The sequence below is a fragment of the Pleuronectes platessa genome, chromosome 3, assembly GCF_947347685.1.
Source record: "Pleuronectes platessa chromosome 3, fPlePla1.1, whole genome shotgun sequence".
Taxonomy (NCBI): Eukaryota; Metazoa; Chordata; class Actinopteri; order Pleuronectiformes; family Pleuronectidae; genus Pleuronectes; species Pleuronectes platessa.
The window spans coordinates 15,843,675-15,865,004 of record NC_070628.1 but is presented as its reverse complement, the minus strand read 5'-3'; the positions used below and the strand labels follow the sequence as shown (position 1 = coordinate 15,865,004).

Here is a 21,330-nt window from a genome sequence, read left to right as displayed (position 1 = left end):
TCCTTGTTGGTTTGTATCTTCAACATGTGAAAACCTCTCTGTCTTTACAAACCAAACCACAAACCACAATTCTGCAAATGTACAAAATAGTGTGATTTCATTAAAGAGCAGAATGTTTCCAATATAAAACCAATTAAAAGTTTATTTTTCAGAAATGAATGTGCTTGTTACTGATTTACAGTCAAATTATTTTGCAGGATTTTCCACCTACAGGAAACCGATGATCTGCCAAAAACTAAATCAGCAGGAAACTTATTTTTCCTGTTACCAATATCAATACAACACTAACTCCTGTCAAGTGAAAGGAAAGTCCCTCACATCACTCACTTGTTAAACATACCTATAGTCACGTAGACTTTTACCCACCTTTTTTTTCTCAGCAGACATTGAGTTTAACCAGCTGGATATTATATTTTTTAATAATAAATATTTAAATATAAATATATTTTAGTATTTTGTAAGTTATATTTTTGTCTTGTGTTGTTCATCTGTCTTGTAGTTAGCAGTTCGAGCCATCAAGATATAAGCTATCAAGTATGAAATTAAGAACTTTTAAAATATGTAATTAAATGCAATCAGGTGTAGCTGGGACCACTTTCTGATAAACTCTTATTTCCAACGTGTGCTGTTGATATATGGATTTTAGACACTGGTCTAACAGTGTCTGGGTCTCACAGTCTCTGGCAGGCCAACATGCAAATAGTGCTTAATTCAAGATTTCATATAGATTCTTTTATTTTATTTTTAACCAGGATCGAACTTAATACTCAGTCATTATTCTTGTGACACATTGTGTTAGACAAGTAAAGAATCTTTTTGATAAATAGAAAAGAAACTTTCAAATAGCTTTTGGCTCTGCCCCAGCTGGGGAACTCCCTTCATCTTCATTTATCATCAGCTGACGCCTTATTCAAGTCCCCTCCCTCACTCTATAAATGCAGCTGCCGACGTTGATGATTGTGGAGTGACACACATTACAAGTCTGTCTTTTCTCTTTAGAGTGACTGTTTTATACTTGTAAACCCAACATGGTAAATATAATTTTAAAGGACAACCAACCTCAGAAGCAGCCTGTCTTTGACTCTCAGGAGGAGGGATGTGTGTACAGGATTCCTGCTCTTTGCTACAACAGCCGCAGTCAAACTCTATTCGCCTTTGCAGAGAAGCGGACGAGTTTTAAAGATGATGATGCTAAAAAGCTGGTGATGAAAACAGCAAAGCTGAAGGAGGATGACTCTAATGAGATTCAGGTAATTGTCTCACAAGCATTCTTTTTTTCTAATGGCTGAAATATATGTGAATATTCAGAACTAGGTAGACTTTTATTTTATTATTTTATTTACACACCTCTGAATTGTGTCTTTTCTAGTGGTCGGAGCAAAAAGAAGTGACAAATGCACTTCTTTCTGGACACCGTACCATGAACCCCTGCCCAGTGTTTGAGAAGAAGAGCAACAAACTGTTCCTGTTTTTCATCTGTGTTGAAAATTTTTACTCAGAAATGTGGCAGATACGTCATTGCTCCAACAAGGCTCGGCTGTGCTACATCACTACCGCTGATGATGGTGAAAACTGGAGCGAGCTGAAAGATTTGACTCCAGATCTGCACGAAATCGGTGACTGGGCCACATTTGCTGTCGGGCCGGGCCATGGTCTTCAAACAAAGAGCGGCAGGTTGATTGTTCCTGTCTACGCTTATAAAAAAAAGCTAGGCTGCTGTTGCTGTTGCAAAGATTGCCCCCCTTCATATGCTCTCGACCTGTACACTGATGATCCAGACAAAGGGTGGAAGTTTGGCAACATGCTTGAAACCGAATCAGGTGAATGTCAAATGGCAGAGATCTTAGATGACAAAGACAACAGCGTTATCTACTGCAACGCCCGTAGCAAGAGTGGCCATCGAGTGGAAGCTGTTAGTCTGAACGAGGGTGGCAATTTCTCCATCCTGACCGGGAAGCTTGTTGATACAAAGAACACAGGTTGTCAGGGTAGTGTGGTCTCCTTTCCAGCTCAAAGTGAAGATGGAGGTACGAAGGGTGAACACAACAGCAACAACAAATGGCTTCTCTTCTCCCACACAACCAATGTGAAAAAAAGGGTTAATTTAGGAGTGTATCTGAACAAATCCCCACAGGATCCAGACAAATGGAGCAAACCCTTGATCATTAACAAAGGAACCAGTGGTTACTCAGACCTGGCTTGTGTTGGTGATGGTCGGTTTGTGTGTCTAATGGAGCATGGGGAGGGAAAAGCAATATCTTCTGTGATGTTTAACTACAGCCAGGTCAAGAAAGGCATTAAGAAGTGAATTTCAGTACTGGTTTTATATCCTATATAGACTTCAAAGGCTTGATATGACTATTAAGTGAGGAGATCCTAATCAAAGTTTTATTTCTTAAAATTATTAAGAGCCACTATATTTTATTTTATGCTTGCATGTGGATTTTGTTTTGCTTTTGATTTCAGCTCGAACAACAATGAAAACAATGCTGCATTGACAATTGAGGTTATAATGTTGTTCTCTAATGTAATTCTTCTTTTGTTTATGAAATGAACAAATTTCCCTCTGATAAATTGTAAAAGCTGTTATAACTAGTATTTTTGATAAATGGAAGATTGGTCAGTTGTTTGTGAAACCTTTTTTTCGAAAGTTTTGTCTGTAGCCCTCACAGGACTGTAACAAACATGACCAGTCATTTCATACAGACAGAGTGAAATGATTGGCGGGTGTTCCTGTCTGTCACTAGCCGACCTGCCTGCCTGCCCGTGCTCACACTCTTCATAACTGGGGTCTTCAGCTGGCGAGACAAACATCGCTGAAGTAGAGACGACTGCTAACTAAGAACTCACTGTATAAGGTTTTGTTTGCATGTGTAATGGAGTGTGGGGAGAAGAATGAAATTAGCAGATAATCCTTGTTGGTTTGTATCTACAACATGTGAAAACCTCTCTGTCTTTACAAACCATGAAAATTCTGCAAATGTACAAAATAGTGTGATTTCATTAAAGAGCAGAATGTTTCCAATATAAAACCAATTAAAAGTTTATTTTTCAGAAATGAATGTGCTTGTTACTGATTTACAGTCAAATTCCTTTGCAGGATTTTCCACCCACAGGAAACCGATGATCTGCCAAAAACTAAATCAGCAGGAAACTTATTTTTCCTGTTACCAATATCAATACAACACTGACTCCTGTCAAGTGAAAGGAAAGTCCCTCACATCACTCACTTGTTAAACATACCTATAGTCACGTAGACTTTTACCCACCTTTTTTTTCTCAGCAGACATTGAGTTTAACCAGCTGGATATTATATTTTTTAATAATAAATATTTAAATATAAATATATTTTAGTATTTTGTAAGTTATATTTTTGTCTTGTAGTTAGCAGTTCGAGCCATCAAGATATAAGCTATCAAGTATGAAATTAAGAACTTTTAAAATATGTAATTAAATGCAATCAGGTGTAGCTGGGACCACTTTCTGATAAACTCTTATTTCCAACGTGTGCTGTTGATATATGGATTTTAGACACTGGTCTAACAGTGTCTGGGTCTCACAGTCTCTGGCAGGCCAACATGCAAATAGTGCTTAATTCAAGATTTCATATAGATTCTTTTATTTTATTTTTAACCAGGATCGAACTTAATACTCAGTCATTATTCTTGTGACACATTGTGTTAGACAAGTAAAGAATCTTTTTGATAAATAGAAAAGAAACTTTCAAATAGCTTTTGGCTCCGCTCCAGCTGGGGAACTCCCTTCATCTTCATTTATCATCAGCTGACGCCTTATTCAAGTCCCCTCCCTCACTCTATAAATGCAGCTGCCGACGTTGATGATTGTGGAGAGACACACATTACGAGTCTGTCTTTTCTCTTTAGAGTGACTGTTTTATACGTGTAAACCCAACATGGTAAATATAATTTTAAAGGACAACAAACCTCAGAAGCAGCCTGTCTTTGACTCTCAGGAGGAGGGATGTGTGTACAGGATTCCTGCTCTTTGCTACAACAGCTGCAGTCAAACTCTATTCGCCTTTGCAGAGAAGCGGACGAGTTTGAGTGATGATGATGCTGAAATGCTGGTGATGAAAACAGGAAAGCTGAAGGAGGATGACTCTAATGAGATTCAGGTAATTGTCTCACAAGCTTTCTTTTTTTTCTAATGGCTGAAATACATGTGAATATTCAGAACTAGATACACTTTTATTTGATTATTTGATTTACACACCTCTGAATTGTGTCTTTTCTAGTGGTCGGAGCAAAAAGAAGTGAAAAATGCACTTCTTTCTGGACACCGTACCATGAACCCCTGCCCAGTGTATGAGAAGAAGAGCAACAAACTGTTCCTGTTTTTCATCTGTGTTAAAAATGGTTGCTCAGAACAGTCGCAGATAACTGATTGCTCCAACAAGGCTCATCTCTGCTACATCACTACCGCCGATGATGGTGAAAACTGGAGCGAGCTGAAAGATTTGACTCCAGATCTGCACGAAATTGATGACTGGGCCACATTTGCTGTCGGGCCGGGCCATGGTCTTCAAACACAGAAGGACAGGTTGATTGTTCCTGTCTACGCATATAAAATAAAAAAGAGAAAAAAACGAGGCTCCTGTTGCTGTCGGAAAGTTTGTGCCCCTATTTCATATGCTCTCGCCCTGTACACTGATGATCCAGACAAAGGGTGGAAGTTTGGCAACATGCTTGAAACTGAATCAGGTGAATGTCAAATGGCAGAGTTCTTAGATGACAAAGGCAACTGGGTTGTCTACTGCAACGCCCGTAGCAAGAGTGGCCATCGAGTGGAAGCTGTTAGTCTGAACGAGGGTGACGATTTCTCCATCCTGACCGGGAAGCTTGTTGATACAAAGAACACAGGTTGTCAGGGTAGTGTGGTCTCCTTTCCAGCTCAAAGTGAAGTTGGAAGTACGAAAACCTGGCTTCTCTTCTCCCACACAACCGATGTGAAAAAAAGGGTTGATTTAGGAGTGTATCTGAACAAATCCCCACAGGATCCAGACAAGTGGAGCGAACCCTGGAAGATTAACATTGGAATCAGTGGTTACTCAGATCTGGCTTATATTGGTAATGGAAGGTTTGTGTGTCTAATGGAGTGTGGGAAGGAAAAAACAAAGGAGGATGAGACCAACAAAATAAAAGACCCGATATCTGATCATATAATATCTTCTGTGATGTTTAGCTACGACCAGGTCGAGCAAGGCATTAGACAGTGATGTCAATTTCTGTACCGGTGTTATAGCCTACATAGACTTCAAAGGCTCAATAGATATGACTATTAAGTGAGGAGATCCTAATCAAAGTTTTATCTTAAAATTATTAAGAGCCACTATATTTTCTTTTATGCTTGCATGTGGATTTTATTTTGCTTTTGATTTCAGCTCGAACAACAATGAAAACGATGTGGCATTGACAATTTAGGTTATAATGTTGTTCTCCAATGTAATTCTTATTTTGTTCATGAAATGAACAAATTGTCCTCTGATAAATTGTAAGAGCTGTTATAACTAGTATTTTTGATAAATGGAAGATTGGTCAGTTGTTAGTGAAACTTTTATTTTTTTTATTAAAGTTTTGTCTGTAGCCATCACAGGACTGTAATAAACATGACCAGTCATTTCATACAGACCAAGTGAAATGATTGGCGGGTGTTCCTGTCTGTCACTAACCGACCTGCCTGCCTGCCCGGGCTCACACTCTTCATAACTGGGGTCTTCAGCTGGCGAGACAAACATCGCTGAAGTAGAGACGACTGCTAACTAAGACCTCACTGTATAAGGTTTTGTTTGCATGTGTAATGGAGTGTGGGGAGAAGAAAGAAATTAGCAGATAATCCTTGTTGGTTTGTATCTACAACATGTGAAAACTTCTCTGTCTTTACAAACCATGACAATTGTGCAAATGTACAAAATAATGAGATTTCATTGAAGAGCAGAATGTTTCCAATATAAACACTAAATAAAAGTCTCTTTTTCAGAAATGAATGTGCTTGCCAAAATTCCTTTGCAGGATTTCAACCCACAGGAAACCGATGATCTGTCAAAAACTAAATCAGCAGGAAACTTATTTTTCCTGTTACCAATATCAATACAACACTGACTCCTGTCAAGTGAAAGGAAAGTCCCTCACATCACTCATATGTTAAACATACCTATAGTCACGTAGACTTTTACCCACCTTTTTTTTCTCAACTTCATGTTTCAGAAAGTTGAGGTACTTTAGAGGTCAATTTATTAGAACCCGAAAAACATGTTTCACCACCTGCTAACTAAGACCTCACTGTATAAAGTTTTGTTTGAATGAGTAATGGAGTGTGGGGAGAGGAAAGAAATTAGCAGATAATCCTTGTTGGTTTGTATCTACAACATGTGAAAACTTCTCTGTCTTTACAAACCATGAAAATTGTGCAAATGTACAAGATAATGAGATTTCATTAAAGAGCAGAATGTTTTCAATATAAAAATAAATTAAAAGTTTCTTTTTCATAAATTAATGTGCTTGTAACTGATTTACAGTAAAAATTCCTTTGCAGGATTTTCCATCCACAGGAAACCGATGATCTGCCAAAAACTAAATCAGCAGGAAACCTATTTTTCCTGTTACCAATATCAATACAATACTGACTCCTGCCAAATGAAAGGAAAGTCCCTCACATCACTCACTTGTTAAACATACCTATAGTCACGTAGACTTTTACCCACCTTTTTTTTCTCAGCAGACATTGAGTTTAACCAGCTGGATATTATATATTTTTTTAATAATAAAGATTTAAATATAAATGTATTTTAGTATATTGTAGGTTTTATTTTTGTCTTGTGTAGTTCATCTGTCTTTCAGTTAGCAGCTCAAGCCATCAAGATATAAGCTATCAAGTATGCAATTAAGAACTTTTAAAATATGTAATTAAATGCAATCAGGTGTTGCTGGGACCACTTTCTGATAAACTCTTATTTCCAACGTGTCACTCAGTTAAATCTGCTTTTTAAATATTGATGTGCTGTTGATATATGGATTTTAGACACTGGTCTAACAGTGTCTGGGTCTCACAGTCTCAGTGAGAACTCAGAGCGTCCCTTTGGCTGCTATGAATACATTACCAGCTCATGGGGGACTCTGCTGTGTCTATACGTCATCTGTCTATTCCTGCAGTTCTGAGGTTTAACGACTTTCTCTGTCTTCTAAATATTTACACTCCCCTCCAACCTGCCACTGAGTTCAAGCTCATCTCAGGGGCTGTGTTCACTTTTCTCTGTCCGACTTTAATGTTCCACACTCAATGGAGATACACAGAGATTTTGGAAACAAGTGTATAAGTGTTCTATAATTGAAGGAAAATCGAACATGACTGAGCATGAAAAGAAAAGAAAACAGCTCCCTGAAGGGTTGTTTGAGTGGAAGGCAGCTGTTTGAATATCTTTTACGACCATCATCATTTTCCTCAACACATCTGAGGGACAAATGTATCTAGTGCAAAACAGTCAATATTGTAAAACTGACTGCACTTAATTCATATATAACTAATGCTAAATGAGTTGTTGATAGACTGAAGTAAACACTGGGACATCTTCATGTTGTTCATGAGGTACTTTAGAGGTCAATTTATTATAACCCGAAAAACATGTTTCACCACTTGTAAGGGTTGATAGGCATTGATGTGCTTTTACAGGTGAACACTGGAAAGCACATTCACAATCATTGTATTTGTTGTTAACTCTGACCAACTCATCGTTTAGCTTCTTATGTTTCCATGTTGTTCTTGTAAGGACATTGCCTTGACTTCCCTTCATTGATGACAGTCACAGTGTCAGGTTGATGTCACCTGGCGACCAGATGACCAGATGTATTTCATGTGCACTACATGCTGACGGAGCAAACACTGCACGTGTTATTTATTTGAGCTGCAGAGACATATACAAGAACTGTGTGTGTTGCTACAGGCCTGTGTTGAGTGAAGTGGACCCACCTTCTAACATGATGTGCAACACGTCTGTTGCTCTCTCACACACACAGTTGTGTCTCCATTCAGAGTACATTACATTGATTTACAATGATCTCCTGGAGACCTATATGCTTATCCATAGTTACTATACTTGCCTAACCCTAACCTTAACCTTAACCTTAACCTGAACCTAACCTTAGATGTAACCATGACTTCAACTTAAACTTTACCCAACCTTAAAACATGTCTTCGCCTTAAAATGTAATGATTTAAATTATGAGGGCCTATTTTTTGTACCCATGAGAAAGGCAAGTCCCTATAATGAGATTTAGGTCCCCACAACATAATACATGGGAACACACACACACACACACACACACACACACACACACACACACACACACACACATTATTCAATTGTGTTTATGAATAATGATAAACCTTTCAAACTGCACAGACGGTGTAAATACCATCACATTTTATTCCAAATATTATAAGAGCCGTAAAATATATTTTATTCAACATAATTTGCGTAAAAAAAACGCAGAAATACATTGGCCTTGTTGTAAGTCTAGGCCATAGCCAGAGTTATATACATAAAGAGTTTATTTAACAGAGAAGAAGATTCAGTTAATTTCTCTGTGAGTTCAGACATTGAAGGGCATCATTAGATGATCAAATCAAATGAAATTAGAGGAAATGTTTAAAGATGCCAACAGGAACAGTGGATAACTGAGTAACAGGGTAGTTGGGTGCGATACCGCGAAGCGAGACGGGAGGCATGAAGTTTGGAGGCAGAGATGCGACGAGGGCGCAGCGTCCCGGGTGGAGATGTTCAAAGGGTAAAGACGAGGGGAAACTCTTGGAGAGAAGCGAGGAGAGCTCAGGTATAATCCGGCTCACGGGTGGGAGGCTGGGACTAGTGAGAGGTCTTAAACCCCCTCCTGTGCCCCGGTCAAGACCCTGGAGACAGGAAACCATCCTGCGTGGTCCGAGCAGAGGAAACACGGACGTGCAGCTGATGCGCTCTTGCGCCTCGGACTCCTTCACCGTTCCCAAAAGGAAGTGTCGCCTCTTGAAGCGTTTCCTCCGCCGAAGAAAACTCCCATTCTCAAACATATCTGCGGACAAGGGATCCAGGGTCCAGTAGTTTCCCTTCCCGGGATTCCCAGGCTGCCGGGGTATCTTCACGAAGCAGTCGTTCAGAGACAAGTTGTGCCGGATGGAGTTCTGCCACGCGGGGAACTTCTCCCGATAATACGCGAAGCGCTGGCTGATAAAATCACATATCTCACTGAGGGTCAGCCTCTTCTCTGGGCTCTGCAGGATGGCCATGGTGATGAGAGCAATGTACGAGTAGGGGGGCTTCGCCGAGGACCCTCCCCAGCCGGCACCGCGCTGCACACGCACAGAGAAGCCTCCATCCTCCCGCAGCCGAGAAGTGAGGGAGGACGCTCTCTCCTCCAAGTCTTCCTTCGTGTTACTGAACAGTGACCCACATGTGTTCCTCACATCCCCATGACCTCCATTATCTGTCTGTCCCTCCACGTCAATATCCGTCTCCGGCTCCATGCAGTCCAAGGTCATGGTCCCAAGAGTGTCCGGTGGCCGAGCGCCTGTTTTGGATGAAGCAGGCGCAAACCCCCTTCTCCCCTTTCATTCACTAAAAGTAACGCATCTGACTGTATCCTCCACTTTTCAGCTCCCACTGCAAACTCCCTCCTCCTCTTGAACACAGCAATGAGCTGAGACACGAAGCTTCAGATTCTCAATGGTCCTCTAACATTAACTGATGACCGGTAATCCACTCAGTTCTATGATCAAATTAATAGTTTGTACAATATTTTGTTTATTTAGATTTATAGGCCCATTATAGCCTGAACCTTCATGGAGTTCACAGTCCCCATGTGTATTGATTAGCAGCGGTGGGAGTTAAAGATTCTAACTCGAACTCTATTTTTAAACAGAGGACCCTCAATGGAGATTGGCTCTAATAATAAATTATATTGTTTATTTTTTTTCATTGACTTCATTTGCGATCAGCTTCGTAATTGATCAATGTGGAGCCAACTTTAACTTAAGCTACATAAATGAGCAATTAGTAGAAGCTCAACATCCTTTTACATTAAAAAATAACTTTATCTGTATAATGTATACCAATTATATCATATTATAGTATTCTACATGCCTCTTAGTGTGAAAATCATTAATTCTATATTTGCATATATATGGATATGTCTGTTTCAATATTTTCAATGTCATTATACTAATTCACATCTGAACTCAAAGGTGTATATAATATACATATTCTTTTCATTAGTTTTTTAAAATATATTTTATTGCCTTTTAAAGTCTTGTCTACTTGATTCTATCTGCTGCTTTAACAAATGAATATCCCCAGTGTGGGATCAGTGAAGAGATAGCTTATCTTTATTAGCCTCTGGAGTGATCTACTAAACTGAAGTTAAAGTTCTCAGTTACTTCCCATCACATGTTTATTATCCCTTGAAATTGCAATGTTAACATGTCAACAGCAGGTGAAACTGGTTTTGGCTGAAGTATGTTTAATGATTAATTTTATAAAGCTTAGTCTTTTTATGTTGTTGGCCAACACAATGCTCATTTCCCTCAGTTCCTCTTCACTTAACGTATTGGCTCATGGTGAGAAAGACAACTCTCTCGCTCGGGCTGTTTCAAATCAGAAGACGTAATCCATTTTGAAATAATAGCTGCACTGTATCAATCTGTGTGAGGCCACCCACCTGGTACACAGGTCACTACTGCAGGGTGGGCTGAGGAAACTGTGGGAAGCCTAATTAATGAACAATTCTTCCCCCTCACATACAGTTTAATGTGATAGGTTATGTGTAGGGCACCCCTCTAAAACTATTATACTATGTTCTAATTGCATTTTAGTGTGGGTATAATATTTAGATCAAGACCGGGCAGTGCTCATGCAGCTACACACATGAAAGAGCCGGGAAACAGAGTGTTGTATACAGACTTTAATACAAACCCTAACCCATCCAGGTTCACACAAACAGGGTTTCTTTCCTCACAGGAAAAAAAATGTACCAACGTTAGCAGCAACAATCCAAATACACCAAGATAAACAAACATCCCAAAAATAAGTTAGAAATGATGACGAACACGACAAAATAAATAATTTCACTTGTGTAACTAAATATATGGCAGACAAACTTGCTGTCAAGGCCAAGATGAAGTTAATTATTTTGCAGTGAATAACAGTGAACACAACACTGAGCTCAGGTTGCAGTGTTTTGGTCCTGCACAGAGATAACTTTGTATTGCAGCTGTTGTTGGAGACCAACGACCATTATACACAAGCAACACTGAAGCTATTGAGATGAAAACTCAACAATTATGAATACACTTTCCACAGAATGTGTGTAGTTCTTACAGTAGCACTACAGAATCCCGTTTATTTGGGCTAAATGACTCCGAGCCCTGCTACAAACTGTCTGTGCTCTGTGCTCAGCAGACAGAGGGAAGACAAAACCAATCAGCTGAATAAACTTTGTCAGACATGCTACATACAAGGACCAGTGCAGGAAAGATAGAGGTGCACACCACTCTTTGACAGTGTCCATTTTTAAGTTTTAGAAGGTTCTAGTTTTAAAGGATTTTTGTCAGTTTATTGATTTAGTTCATTTATATTATATATATTTTGTAAATTAATTCTGTTGTCTGAGGTGCAAAACTGAGGCAGTGAAACTGATTTAAATACCCTGAGTCAAGTAAAATACAAGAGGCTGGTGTTGGTTCTTTCTTTTTTTGCGTTAACATCAGTACTGAATTGTCGAGGACAAAGAACGACAGCAAAGTAAGGGTACACTCTTGTGCTGGTGTTTGCACAGCTCCGTCACACGTGGACATTAAAAGCCTTTTCTCTGTGTAGGTTCCCTAGGTTGTGTGTTTCCGTTGAGCTGAGGTCAGCCTCACCAAGTTTCCACACCTGAGGCAGCATGAGTTGGAGTTCCCCTCTTTCCTGGGGATATGCCAGCAGTTGACACAGCGCACTCTGTACTTCTTATACCTTGTGAAGAGATACACAGGTGATTAGAGTGATTATATGAATGTTCTTAGATGAAACACACTCTGGCTCTACATCACATTATTATAACATTTTTAATATTGCCACCCAGTGTTTCAAATCATCTTGGGCCTTGCAGGGCTAATATCCACGTAGAGTCAACCATGAGGGATTTCTCTACATCATGAAATATGTGTGTGTGTGTGTATTTATATATATATATATATGATTAATATGAGTTACCTTATCCCACAGGCATTACAGAGCGGGGTCCCATCCTCTGCATCTCTCCACATGGGCGTCTTCCTGGTGCCGCACGATGCACAGACTTTATCCTCTGATGCGGCAGAGAGAAACAATCACATTGAAACCAGTTTATTTGTAAATATAAAGAAAAAGAAAAAGAGAAAGTGTGTGCAAGGAAACCACAAATTAAAGACACATTCAATTAGATTATTAATCTGTATTATTTGACATCATTCTGGGCCTCAAACATATTTGTTAATGTTGAACATTGACTGAAAAAAATAGCTTCAATCGGATGCAAATATTCTCATCTGTAAACGATCAGTCAAACATATGTAACATCTATGTCACTGTGATAAACTTCAAGTAAATCCTGATAATCCTCCCCTTAGAAATCCAACGATGTAAAAATAATAATGGTCGTACAGCTGATGCAAAAAAATAACACGTTTGAACATCTAGTCCTCTGGATTTGCTGCTTGCTATGATGGGCCCTTGTCATGATAAACACTATGGTGTTAGAATGTTTACACAGCAGTTTCACTTAAGATTTAACAAAGTTTAAAACCTGTCCTAAGCAAATTATGCTGTTGCCTTACATGTTGTAATAACAGTGGCACCTCCTAGTGGAGAAAATTGGCATTTCTGCAGCAAACATGATCTACATGATACAAATTTGACTATTTTTCCCTTTTCTCCTTGTAGGTTATAGAAACTGTATTTAGAGACCACCCTGTGATTTTCAGTTCATAAACATAATCAACTTGACTTGACAAGATTCATGATTATTTCATCAATGAGATACTTGTAGGACTCAACATTACCCTTTGGAGCAGGTGTAGTAAGGTATGCAAAGAGTGTAGGTATTCAAGTGTTACTCACTGGAAACCGTCAGGTCACTCTCCTCCTCTGAGCTGCAAGTTTTGAGGGTTCTCTGGGATGTCCGTGTCCTCAGCCTCGGCTTTCTCACACACTTGAAGAGCTCCTTGCTGTGAAGGGTACGCATCCAGCAGACACCAGCAATGTGTGATAATTCTATACATTTAAATCACCATCTTCTAAAGTCACACACACACCAAAAAATGCAGTACATCTGTCAGTACCTGTACTTTGAAGTTATGAGGAGCCGACACTGCTCCCTGCTGTCGTCCAGCTCCGAGCCCATCCTGAACGTCACTCCCTGGATGTCTGGGTCCTGGATGTCAACACTCCGGCTGGGATGAGGTTGTTTTCTTGGAGTCTTGGTTCTCCACTGCCAGGAAGACGGAGGAGCAACTTCCTTGTTTTGCACTGGCCTGAGTTCTGGTTGTATCTTTGCGGAAGGCACGTTGTAGCTCGAGGATTTTAGTTTTTCAACTCGGGATGATGCCTCCTTTGATAGATTAGGTCCTGTGGTTTTGAGATCAGTTTTTAGGAATGAATGACACCTCTCATCGCTCGGAGACGACAGCTGGGTGTCACACGGGGTCAACACAATGTTGGCGTTGCAGTCTACTGTCAGTGCAGGCTTTGGTAGATATACACCTGTGTCTTCATTTGAATTTACAATTGGCTGGGTATTAATGGGTGCACTGTGCATGTGTGCTTGTGACAAAGCATTTTCAGAGAAGGGTACATTCAAAAAGTCCATCTTACACTCCCGGCTCAACTCTAATTGTCTGTTAACATTAAACATGGCTTCCCTTTTGTCCCAACGTTGCGGTTGAGAGGAGGCAGTTGCATTATCCTTCATCAGCTCTGGTAAATCAGTGTCTGTTATTTCAGCAGGCTGAGGTTGAAGACGACAACCCACCTGGGAGTCTTTATAAATACTGAGCCCTCTCACATCTTCCACATCACGGACAGAGGCTTGGATTTCTTGTCTCTTGATATGATAATTGTCACTTCCAACCCCCTGTACTGTAACATCCGCTGCAGCAGTTGAAGACGTGAGTGTTGAACGGCCTAATTTTGCCTTGGATGATACTGAACCTGGATGGGGCTCCTCCACATCTCCCTGATGCAGGATCCTGTCACACTGCAGGTTGATCAGACTCAGCACTTTCAAGGGGCTGGCACCCTCGCGACGCGGCTCGATCAAACTGGTGACCTGGCTGCTGTGACGTTCCTCCTCCACTTCGTTCACCTGATTTAAAGGTGAGAAACTTGGCTGGCAGAAACTATCACATCCTGAATGCTCATCCTCTCCCTCCGTTTCGACGATGAACCCCCCCGGTGTGGACGCCTCGTCGAGACTTTCGGAGGGCGAGTGTGTACCCAGGACACTGCTGTGGCCAGGGGACGCCAGCCTGGACACTTCTTGCAGGAGGTAGAAGAGTGCAGAGTGAGACCCATCCTGCTCGGTTGTCTTCTGGTTTCCTTGAATAAAAGTGGCTTGTGTCGTCGGTCCTGTGCTCATGTTGAGGTGTCTCCATCAGAAAGGAACAAACACACACACACACACACACAACAAACTGCCCTCAGACATAGATTCTAAGACAATAATAAAACATTTCTTAAAACTTGTATCTAATAATTATTTTTCCTTGTGTAACCCCTAATGTTTTTACCTCTTAAGAATCAGAAGGTATTTATTGCCAAGCAGGTTTACACCTACCAGGAATTTGCTCTGGTTATTGGTGCAGACAATGAACATAGAAACATAAAAACACAATAAATACAACACACGTAAGAAAAGCAATAAAAAAAATATATATATATTTACTCACTATTTACTTATTTACTCACTTTTTCTTATATTTATACAAAGTAACATTTATTTAGACATAAACATATCTAAATCAAAATATATAAAAGATAAAAGATAAAAAAAAGTGAAGTAAAAAGTGAAATGCAAAATGCAAAACAGTGAACAGTGTCAAATTGCTATTCAATAAGTGTCACATGACCTTATATAGATAGATTCTAGGGAGTAAATAATATGTCTTGGATTTAGAAAACAGCTACTTCACCATTTAAACAGCTGCTGTACCTGAGCTCCTGTGTAAGCTAGTGCTACAACGCTTTTCACAGTTGACAACATAACTCGACAGTTAGGATCAGTTTTCTTTTTGTTTGTTAAATACATTCCATCTTTGTGGCCTACAAACCAGAACATCCGGGTCATTCTTATTAAGTTTTTCACTGCTGTTCAAAAGTTAAATAAAGTAAAGCTGCACATTCTCCGTGTGGACACCGTGTGTGTGTTGTTTTTTTAAAATATAGACATGTTTTTTTTAAACAGACTTTTCTTTTATTAAATATAACTTTTTTAAACTCACCGGTAACGATGAAACAAAGCTGCGGTTGAACTTCTCCTCGGACTCTGATGCAGCAGCTGAAGATGTCGCAGATTTTCGCGGGTGTCAACTTTTAAAACTGTCGCGAGCGCACGAGCTGATCGCAGTGATTGATCCGGTGGTTTTTAAACACGAATAAAGTAACGTGTACTAAAGCGACTTGAGTGTTGAAAATTGTTTTCCTACAATCACAAATCGTGAACTTACACTGTCTGTAACCACCGCGTATATCATCCTCATGTCCGCCTCAATTCACCATGGCTCCATTTAAGCTATAGATCGGTGTCTGTTTTAGCATCAGATCTCATGGATGGACTTAATAAATCCAATTATCGCAAACTTTGATCCATAACCTGTGATCGTACATTACCTGGGCCCCGCGATCACACTCGCATCAACCTCACCGATCCTTCTTCTCCTCATCATCAGTCCTCCTTTCTGACCTGTCATAGCCTCTTTAGCTAACCCCCTCTCTGCCATCAAGGGGATCCACGGTACAAGAGCCTGTTCTCAAAATCAAAACCCAACATCCACCGATCGCTGCATGTGTTGATTCTCACCATTCACCACCAGGATCGATCATCAGCTGATACGGATGAGTCGGGGCCACACTGGTTGAGCTGGTGGCCATGGCCGGCTCCTGTCGTGTTGGGCCGCTCGCACGGGTGTTACTGGTTTACACAGATTACACCTGCAGGGGGATAAAAGTGTGGCCCCTCAGCAAACTCCAGTTTCACCTGGAAGCTGCTGCAGCAAACAGCTCCCTGCAACAACACGTGAGGCCTTTCTACGTATTTGTATCTGCAACCAACTAGTATAGAATATTTAGGTCTGGATATATATCAATGCTTGCTTCACTTTTGCCATTTTTCTCTAAGGGGTAATGGAGGACGTGTACAAAACATACTTTTGAAAACAACTTTTATTGCACAACTTTAAATGTTTTCTAATACATAATATACACAGTTCACTGACGTGTGTGTGAGCTGGATTTAAGTAGAGTAGAGCGAACAAGTAAAGATGAGATGAGGTAAACTGATTGTGTCGACCAGCTTCAAACCAGGATCACAGCAAACCTGAACCACGTCAACTCATCGAGCCACAATCACTGTCACCTGACAGGAAGTGCTTCAACATGCATGTTTCATCTGACCTTCAGAAACACAACTCACAAAGAATGATTATTTGCTTGTTTATAGTGAATAAAATTAGTTTCAACAGTCTGGTTTGTGTATTTAAGAGTCGACCCTCCCACCAACCTTGGCTTTCCAGATACACTTCATCATAATATACAGCTGCTTCCTCTGTATCTGGCTTTTGTCCTTGCAGGAAAAAAACAGCTACTAAAGAACCAGACTCATAAAAATGAGAATAAATGTCATGTATACAATATCTGACTCATCAAAAAAAGTGTGAAATGCTGAACTGAGAACATCATGTGATACTTGTGCGTATATGAGCTGTAACAAGGAATGTTCCATTTGACGGCATAACAATACTTTGTTAAAAATGGCTCAACAATGACAAAGTCCTCTCAAAGAACAGTTTAGATTGAATTGTCTAGTTTGGGCCTGAGAATGCTCCACATAAATAAATACATTATCAGTCAAACCATCCCAGTTGTATTTTGAACAAACCATTAGTTTGACCCTCAGTGAGACTCAGTATCTGACTGATCTCATCTGCAGGCCGGTCATGTCATTGGTCAACTGTTGAATTTGTCAGTCAGCAAGACGTCTTGGGAGATGCTACGGACGTTACTATCTGGGCCGTGCGTCGCCCTCTCTCTCTACCAGCACACGTGGTGTCGAGCTCACAGAGACGTCCTCATTTCTTTCCCAGTCCCCCTTCTTCATCTTTTGGGCCTCTTCTCAGTGAGGTTTGGGAACATGGCCGTCCACATAGAAGTTCCTGGTGACTTTGGGCAAGGTCAACTCGATGCCGTCCATCTCTGGAGTGAGAATTATCTGGCACCCGAGCCGGGAGTTCTCCTGGAGCATGGGCGCCATGTCCAGCATGTCATCCTCCCTGACAACCAACATTAATCAAATCAGTAAATATTACCAATGATCACCCTATCACACACATTAGTTGAAATGTAAATGTCATGGTTTAAGAGGAAGATTAGTATTAGTATTAAGAAAACACCAAAAACCACAAATGCTAAAACAAGCAAACCGGGCAAGTAGGTTCTGATAAGGTCAACGATCCTTCAAATGCCAGAGAACATTGAGAGCTTCTTTCCCTCTGGCGGAAGTTACTTCAAAATCAAAACAGTAGCTCAGTTTTTGCTTGTAGTTATATGACAACTGTTTCACCATCTTATCCAGGATCTTTCTGGCCTAAAGCTTAATAGGATATATACAAGGCAATAGGGAAAATGAGCAAAGTAACCTGTGGCATAATTTCTAAAAGCTCAGTTTTACATGTTTACACATATACACAGAAACCAGCGATTTAGAAAATCTGGCATTTGTAAAAATCTGCACTGTAATGTCTTAAAACTTAGTTTGCGTGTGGACAAGAGACACAAACAGAGGGGAAAGTTCTGAAAAATATCTGCATTAGATTGGACACAAGACTTACCGCTCATCAGGCTCTGGCAGTTTGTCGAAATGGTCAGCGTTAACATAGACGTGACAGGTTGAGCAGGCCAACGATGCCTCGCAGGCTCCTGAATAAAACAAACACAAATAATTAAAACAGACCTTAATAAAGAGCACAACCCTGCACATGATTGAGTAATTCTGTTAGTAGAAAATAGATAAGAAAAAAGGAGGTAGTCTGATGACCTTAATTAATTTATCAGGAATCATTTTACTAAACATTGGAAAAATCAAGATTTATGCATTCCATGAGAAATACCAATGTAAAAAAAAAAATACAAAAACCGAAATAATTCTGGATCCACCCCCTTAATCAATATATATTTCCCCCAGGTTTGGTGGAAATAAGTTTAGTAGTTTTTCCATAGTCCTGGTAACAAATAAACAGACAGATATGGGTACATAAATAACCTCCTTGCCAGAGTGAATAAGCAGCAGTTGTCTTAAAACTTTGATTAAATATTTAAGAGAGATTTAATCACTCACCTTCCAGCTCAATTCCATGCTTGTGAGCCAAATACATAGCATTATCTCCCACTTTGGCTCTAACTGGGATCCTCTGTCCAGATCGATTTATATACACCACATTCACCCTAAACAACAAAGATGAGAGCAGGAGTTACAACAAAATTGTGTACCTTTAACCCATTAGATCAAGATAAACGATCAAAGATAAGGTTTAAAAATAATTACATTTTTTTCCAGACGTTTGAGTTTAATTGGAGAAGGTTAAAAAAAGTTGAATTCACCACTATATCCTGCAAGCACTACACAAGAAATTAAATAATGTTGTTTATCCTCCTGAAAATTCCAGAAAATGTTAACACAGCGAAAACAATGTGACCCAGACCACCTCTGAATGTGTGATCGGATCTCAGGACACATTTATTTGTGTCCAGACATGAACTCAGCGCTGACCAGTGTCTGCATGTTGGGCCTGCAATGCACCAGTTCAGCCAGGGGTCTTTCTGTGTAGAGTTTGCATGTTCTACCCGTATCTGAGTGGGTTTTCTTCCACAGTCCCAACGCATGCAGTCCGGGGTTAGGTTCATTGTAGGCGTGGATGTGAGTGTGAATCATTGTGTTGTTGCTACCTGTCCAGGGTGCACCCCCCCCCCCCCCCCCCCCCCTTACCAGCTGGGATGGCCCTCACCTTGACCCTCATAGGATCAGTGATACAGATAACAGATATATGGTCAGTGGGAAGTTAGGATTGAAAAGGATGTGATTATTTAACTGACCTTGAACGCAAACCACATGTAACCTTGAGTAAGTTGAACTTTACAGCTAGAGAGAAGAAGAGAAGTTGTTCTAGTGCTACAGATGCAGGATGTGTGCGTGGATTTACAACAAACTTACACATCCTCTGGGTCCTCAGCATTGGAGACCCCCTCCTCACTGTGGTGGAGACCTTTGGAAAGACAAACACGGACACGGTGTCAGAGAGGGTGAGATCAGCTGCTCCCGGTTGTGGAAGGGAGGGATGAGGGGGGTGTTGGACTTGTTGCACAAACTTTCCCTACCAGAGTGAATGCTGGGAGTGTTACTGAGAGGACACATTTAAATAACTGCTCTTCTCCATCGATCACATGAAAACCGAACATTACTGGCACAAGTCACTGGTAAAAATACACTGCCAGTCCCCGCTCATTAAAACGTATGGTGATAACTTCACTTCTGAGGACATGGGCACTGTCTTGTTGAGGCTAAGGCTGTTAGCAAACTGCAGGACTCACTCATGCTCGTCTGTAAATGTCGGTTTATCGTCCTGCAGCTGGGGAAGGAGCCGCTCCTCTGCCGGCCCGCCCCGCCGGTCAACCCGCTACTCAGCCGGTACAGCGGACATGTGCTACAGTCCGGTTTGACTCGAGAAAGTCTCAAAGTCAGACCCACGCTCGACCGGACTGCAGCTGCGGCAGCCATGTTTCTGTTGTGGTCACGAGGCCCACAGCGGCCAATGAGAAAACAGCGCTGGCGGTGCGAGGTCGCCGGGCGTTTGCGCAGCACCGGCAACAGAGGGCGCTGCAGGTCTCTACACACACAGTACACTGGGAACAAACGAGCAAGATGTTTATCACTGTTACTACAAAAAATAGTAAGTGAAAAACCTTTGGAGAGAAGCTTCAATCAAACAAAAGAGTGAATTCAAAAAGTGATAAATAAGACAAATCGATTAAAGCAATAACAATAAGATTAAACACATTAATAATACAATCGAAGAATTGTAATCATAAAATAAAATAGAAAATGTAAATGACCAAAACAATCTATATGTTTTTAAAACTTTATACAGCAGTAATGTCAAAGTGCATTATCCCCATCTCTGCATATTCTATCTTCCAGTCTACTATTCTACAACCAATATTTTCCATATGGACAGCCTACATAGGGAGGCTCCTGTCAATGTTGTCATACAAGTATCATGGCATATCATATAGTAGTTATTGTGTATAAAGTTGTTATATTGTTCTATTGTGTTTCCGATTGTTTGCCTTCAATTTTACATTTTAAATTGTAAAGCACCTTGTAATTGTGTTTGAAAGATTCTATCTCTTTTTATCTTATGTGTCTCTTTTATCTGTGTTGTCTTATGATAACTTTTAATCAAAGAGTTTTCCTAGTCTGCTGTTTTAATGTGTGAACAAATGAGTGTCAGACTATCAGTGTTTATTCAGAAGTAAATGTTTTTTCTTTACATTCCACCACTCCCTGTTTAGTCGTATATTTCTCACCTCAACTTGTCTCACAAGCTATAATAAAATATTAAATTATATAATAAAGTATACTACCAACCATACAAATGTAATTTAGTCTGAATGTTCTCACTTTACATAAACATGACATTTGGTGTCACTGTGTTTTGTTCCGGTCGCAGTTCTCACAAGTCTAAACCTGTCAACTCATATTCCAGTAAAGAAGTGAATCTTCCCTTGCTTCTGAAGAATCAAATAAAAATATGTAATATTTCCACACAGTCCCGTTCCCAGTCCTCAAAGCATCACACAACAGTAAATACATGTTCTGCCATGTTTTTGTGCTGCAGAGGAAAACAAACCTAGATAAGAAATCGGATGCAGGCTGGCAGTGCATGGACAACTGTTTTCATGACAGCAGCTACTGATGTGTGAAGTCAAAGAAGTGCTGTTGTGACTACAGCCTGGTCTCAATCTTACCTCTCAAAGAAAAA

General features: G+C 40.3%; 4 protein-coding genes across 4 annotated transcripts in view; 2 read left to right on the top strand and 2 right to left on the bottom strand.

The window, feature by feature from the left end:
- Positions 1-3,058, top strand: part of LOC128433759 (sialidase-3) — a 31,135-nt gene extending 28,077 nt beyond the window's left edge. Inside the window, exons 3-4 of the mRNA XM_053417809.1 lie at positions 1,162-1,250; positions 1,370-3,058. Coding sequence (XP_053273784.1) covers positions 1,206-1,250; positions 1,370-2,308 — 984 coding nt within the window. The 5' untranslated portion in view covers positions 1,162-1,205 and the 3' untranslated portion in view covers positions 2,309-3,058. The remainder of the gene's footprint in view (positions 1-1,161; positions 1,251-1,369) is intronic.
- Positions 3,059-3,811: 753 nt separating this feature from the next.
- Positions 3,812-5,984, top strand: LOC128433743 (sialidase-3). Its single transcript, XM_053417808.1, has 2 exons — positions 3,812-4,135; positions 4,256-5,984. Exons 1-2 carry the CDS (start codon positions 3,914-3,916, stop codon positions 5,234-5,236), a joined length of 1,203 nt encoding a protein of 400 aa, XP_053273783.1. The 5' UTR covers positions 3,812-3,913; the 3' UTR covers positions 5,237-5,984.
- A 2,438-nt stretch (positions 5,985-8,422) lies between these two features.
- Positions 8,423-9,622, bottom strand: LOC128436993 (forkhead box protein D1). The gene has a single exon (XM_053418951.1). It carries the CDS (start codon positions 9,544-9,546, stop codon positions 8,650-8,652), a length of 897 nt encoding a protein of 298 aa, XP_053274926.1. The 5' UTR covers positions 9,547-9,622; the 3' UTR covers positions 8,423-8,649.
- Positions 9,623-16,715: 7,093 nt separating this feature from the next.
- Positions 16,716-20,077, bottom strand: fdx2 (ferredoxin 2). Its single transcript, XM_053418535.1, has 5 exons — positions 19,880-20,077; positions 19,503-19,554; positions 18,630-18,736; positions 18,124-18,211; positions 16,716-17,565 (listed from the first exon to the last, which is right to left on the bottom strand). The coding sequence occupies exons 1-5, from the start codon at positions 20,064-20,066 to the stop codon at positions 17,409-17,411; spliced, it is 591 nt and encodes a 196-aa protein (XP_053274510.1). The 5' UTR covers positions 20,067-20,077; the 3' UTR covers positions 16,716-17,408.
- Positions 20,078-21,330: the final 1,253 nt, after the last annotated feature.

What these genes read in the sequence shown, in the direction of transcription:
- LOC128433743 (XM_053417808.1), top strand. Translation starts at nt 3,914, where the DNA reads ATGGTAAATATAATTTTAAAGGACAACAAACCTCAGAAGCAGCCTGTC. An exon ending in ATGACTCTAATGAGATTCAG is followed by an intron (nt 4,136 to 4,255) that starts GTAATTGTCTCA and finishes TGTCTTTTCTAG; the next exon opens with TGGTCGGAGCAAAAAGAAGT.
- LOC128436993 (XM_053418951.1), bottom strand. Translation starts at nt 9,546, where the DNA reads ATGACCTTGGACTGCATGGAGCCGGAGACGGATATTGACGTGGAGGGA.
- fdx2 (XM_053418535.1), bottom strand. Translation starts at nt 20,066, where the DNA reads ATGGCTGCCGCAGCTGCAGTCCGGTCGAGCGTGGGTCTGACTTTGAGA. An exon ending in GCATGGAATTGAGCTGGAAG is followed by an intron (nt 18,212 to 18,629) that starts GTGAGTGATTAA and finishes TGTTTTATTCAG; the next exon opens with GAGCCTGCGAGGCATCGTTG. An exon ending in CTGCCAGAGCCTGATGAGCG is followed by an intron (nt 17,566 to 18,123) that starts GTAAGTCTTGTG and finishes GTTGGTTGTCAG; the next exon opens with GGAGGATGACATGCTGGACA.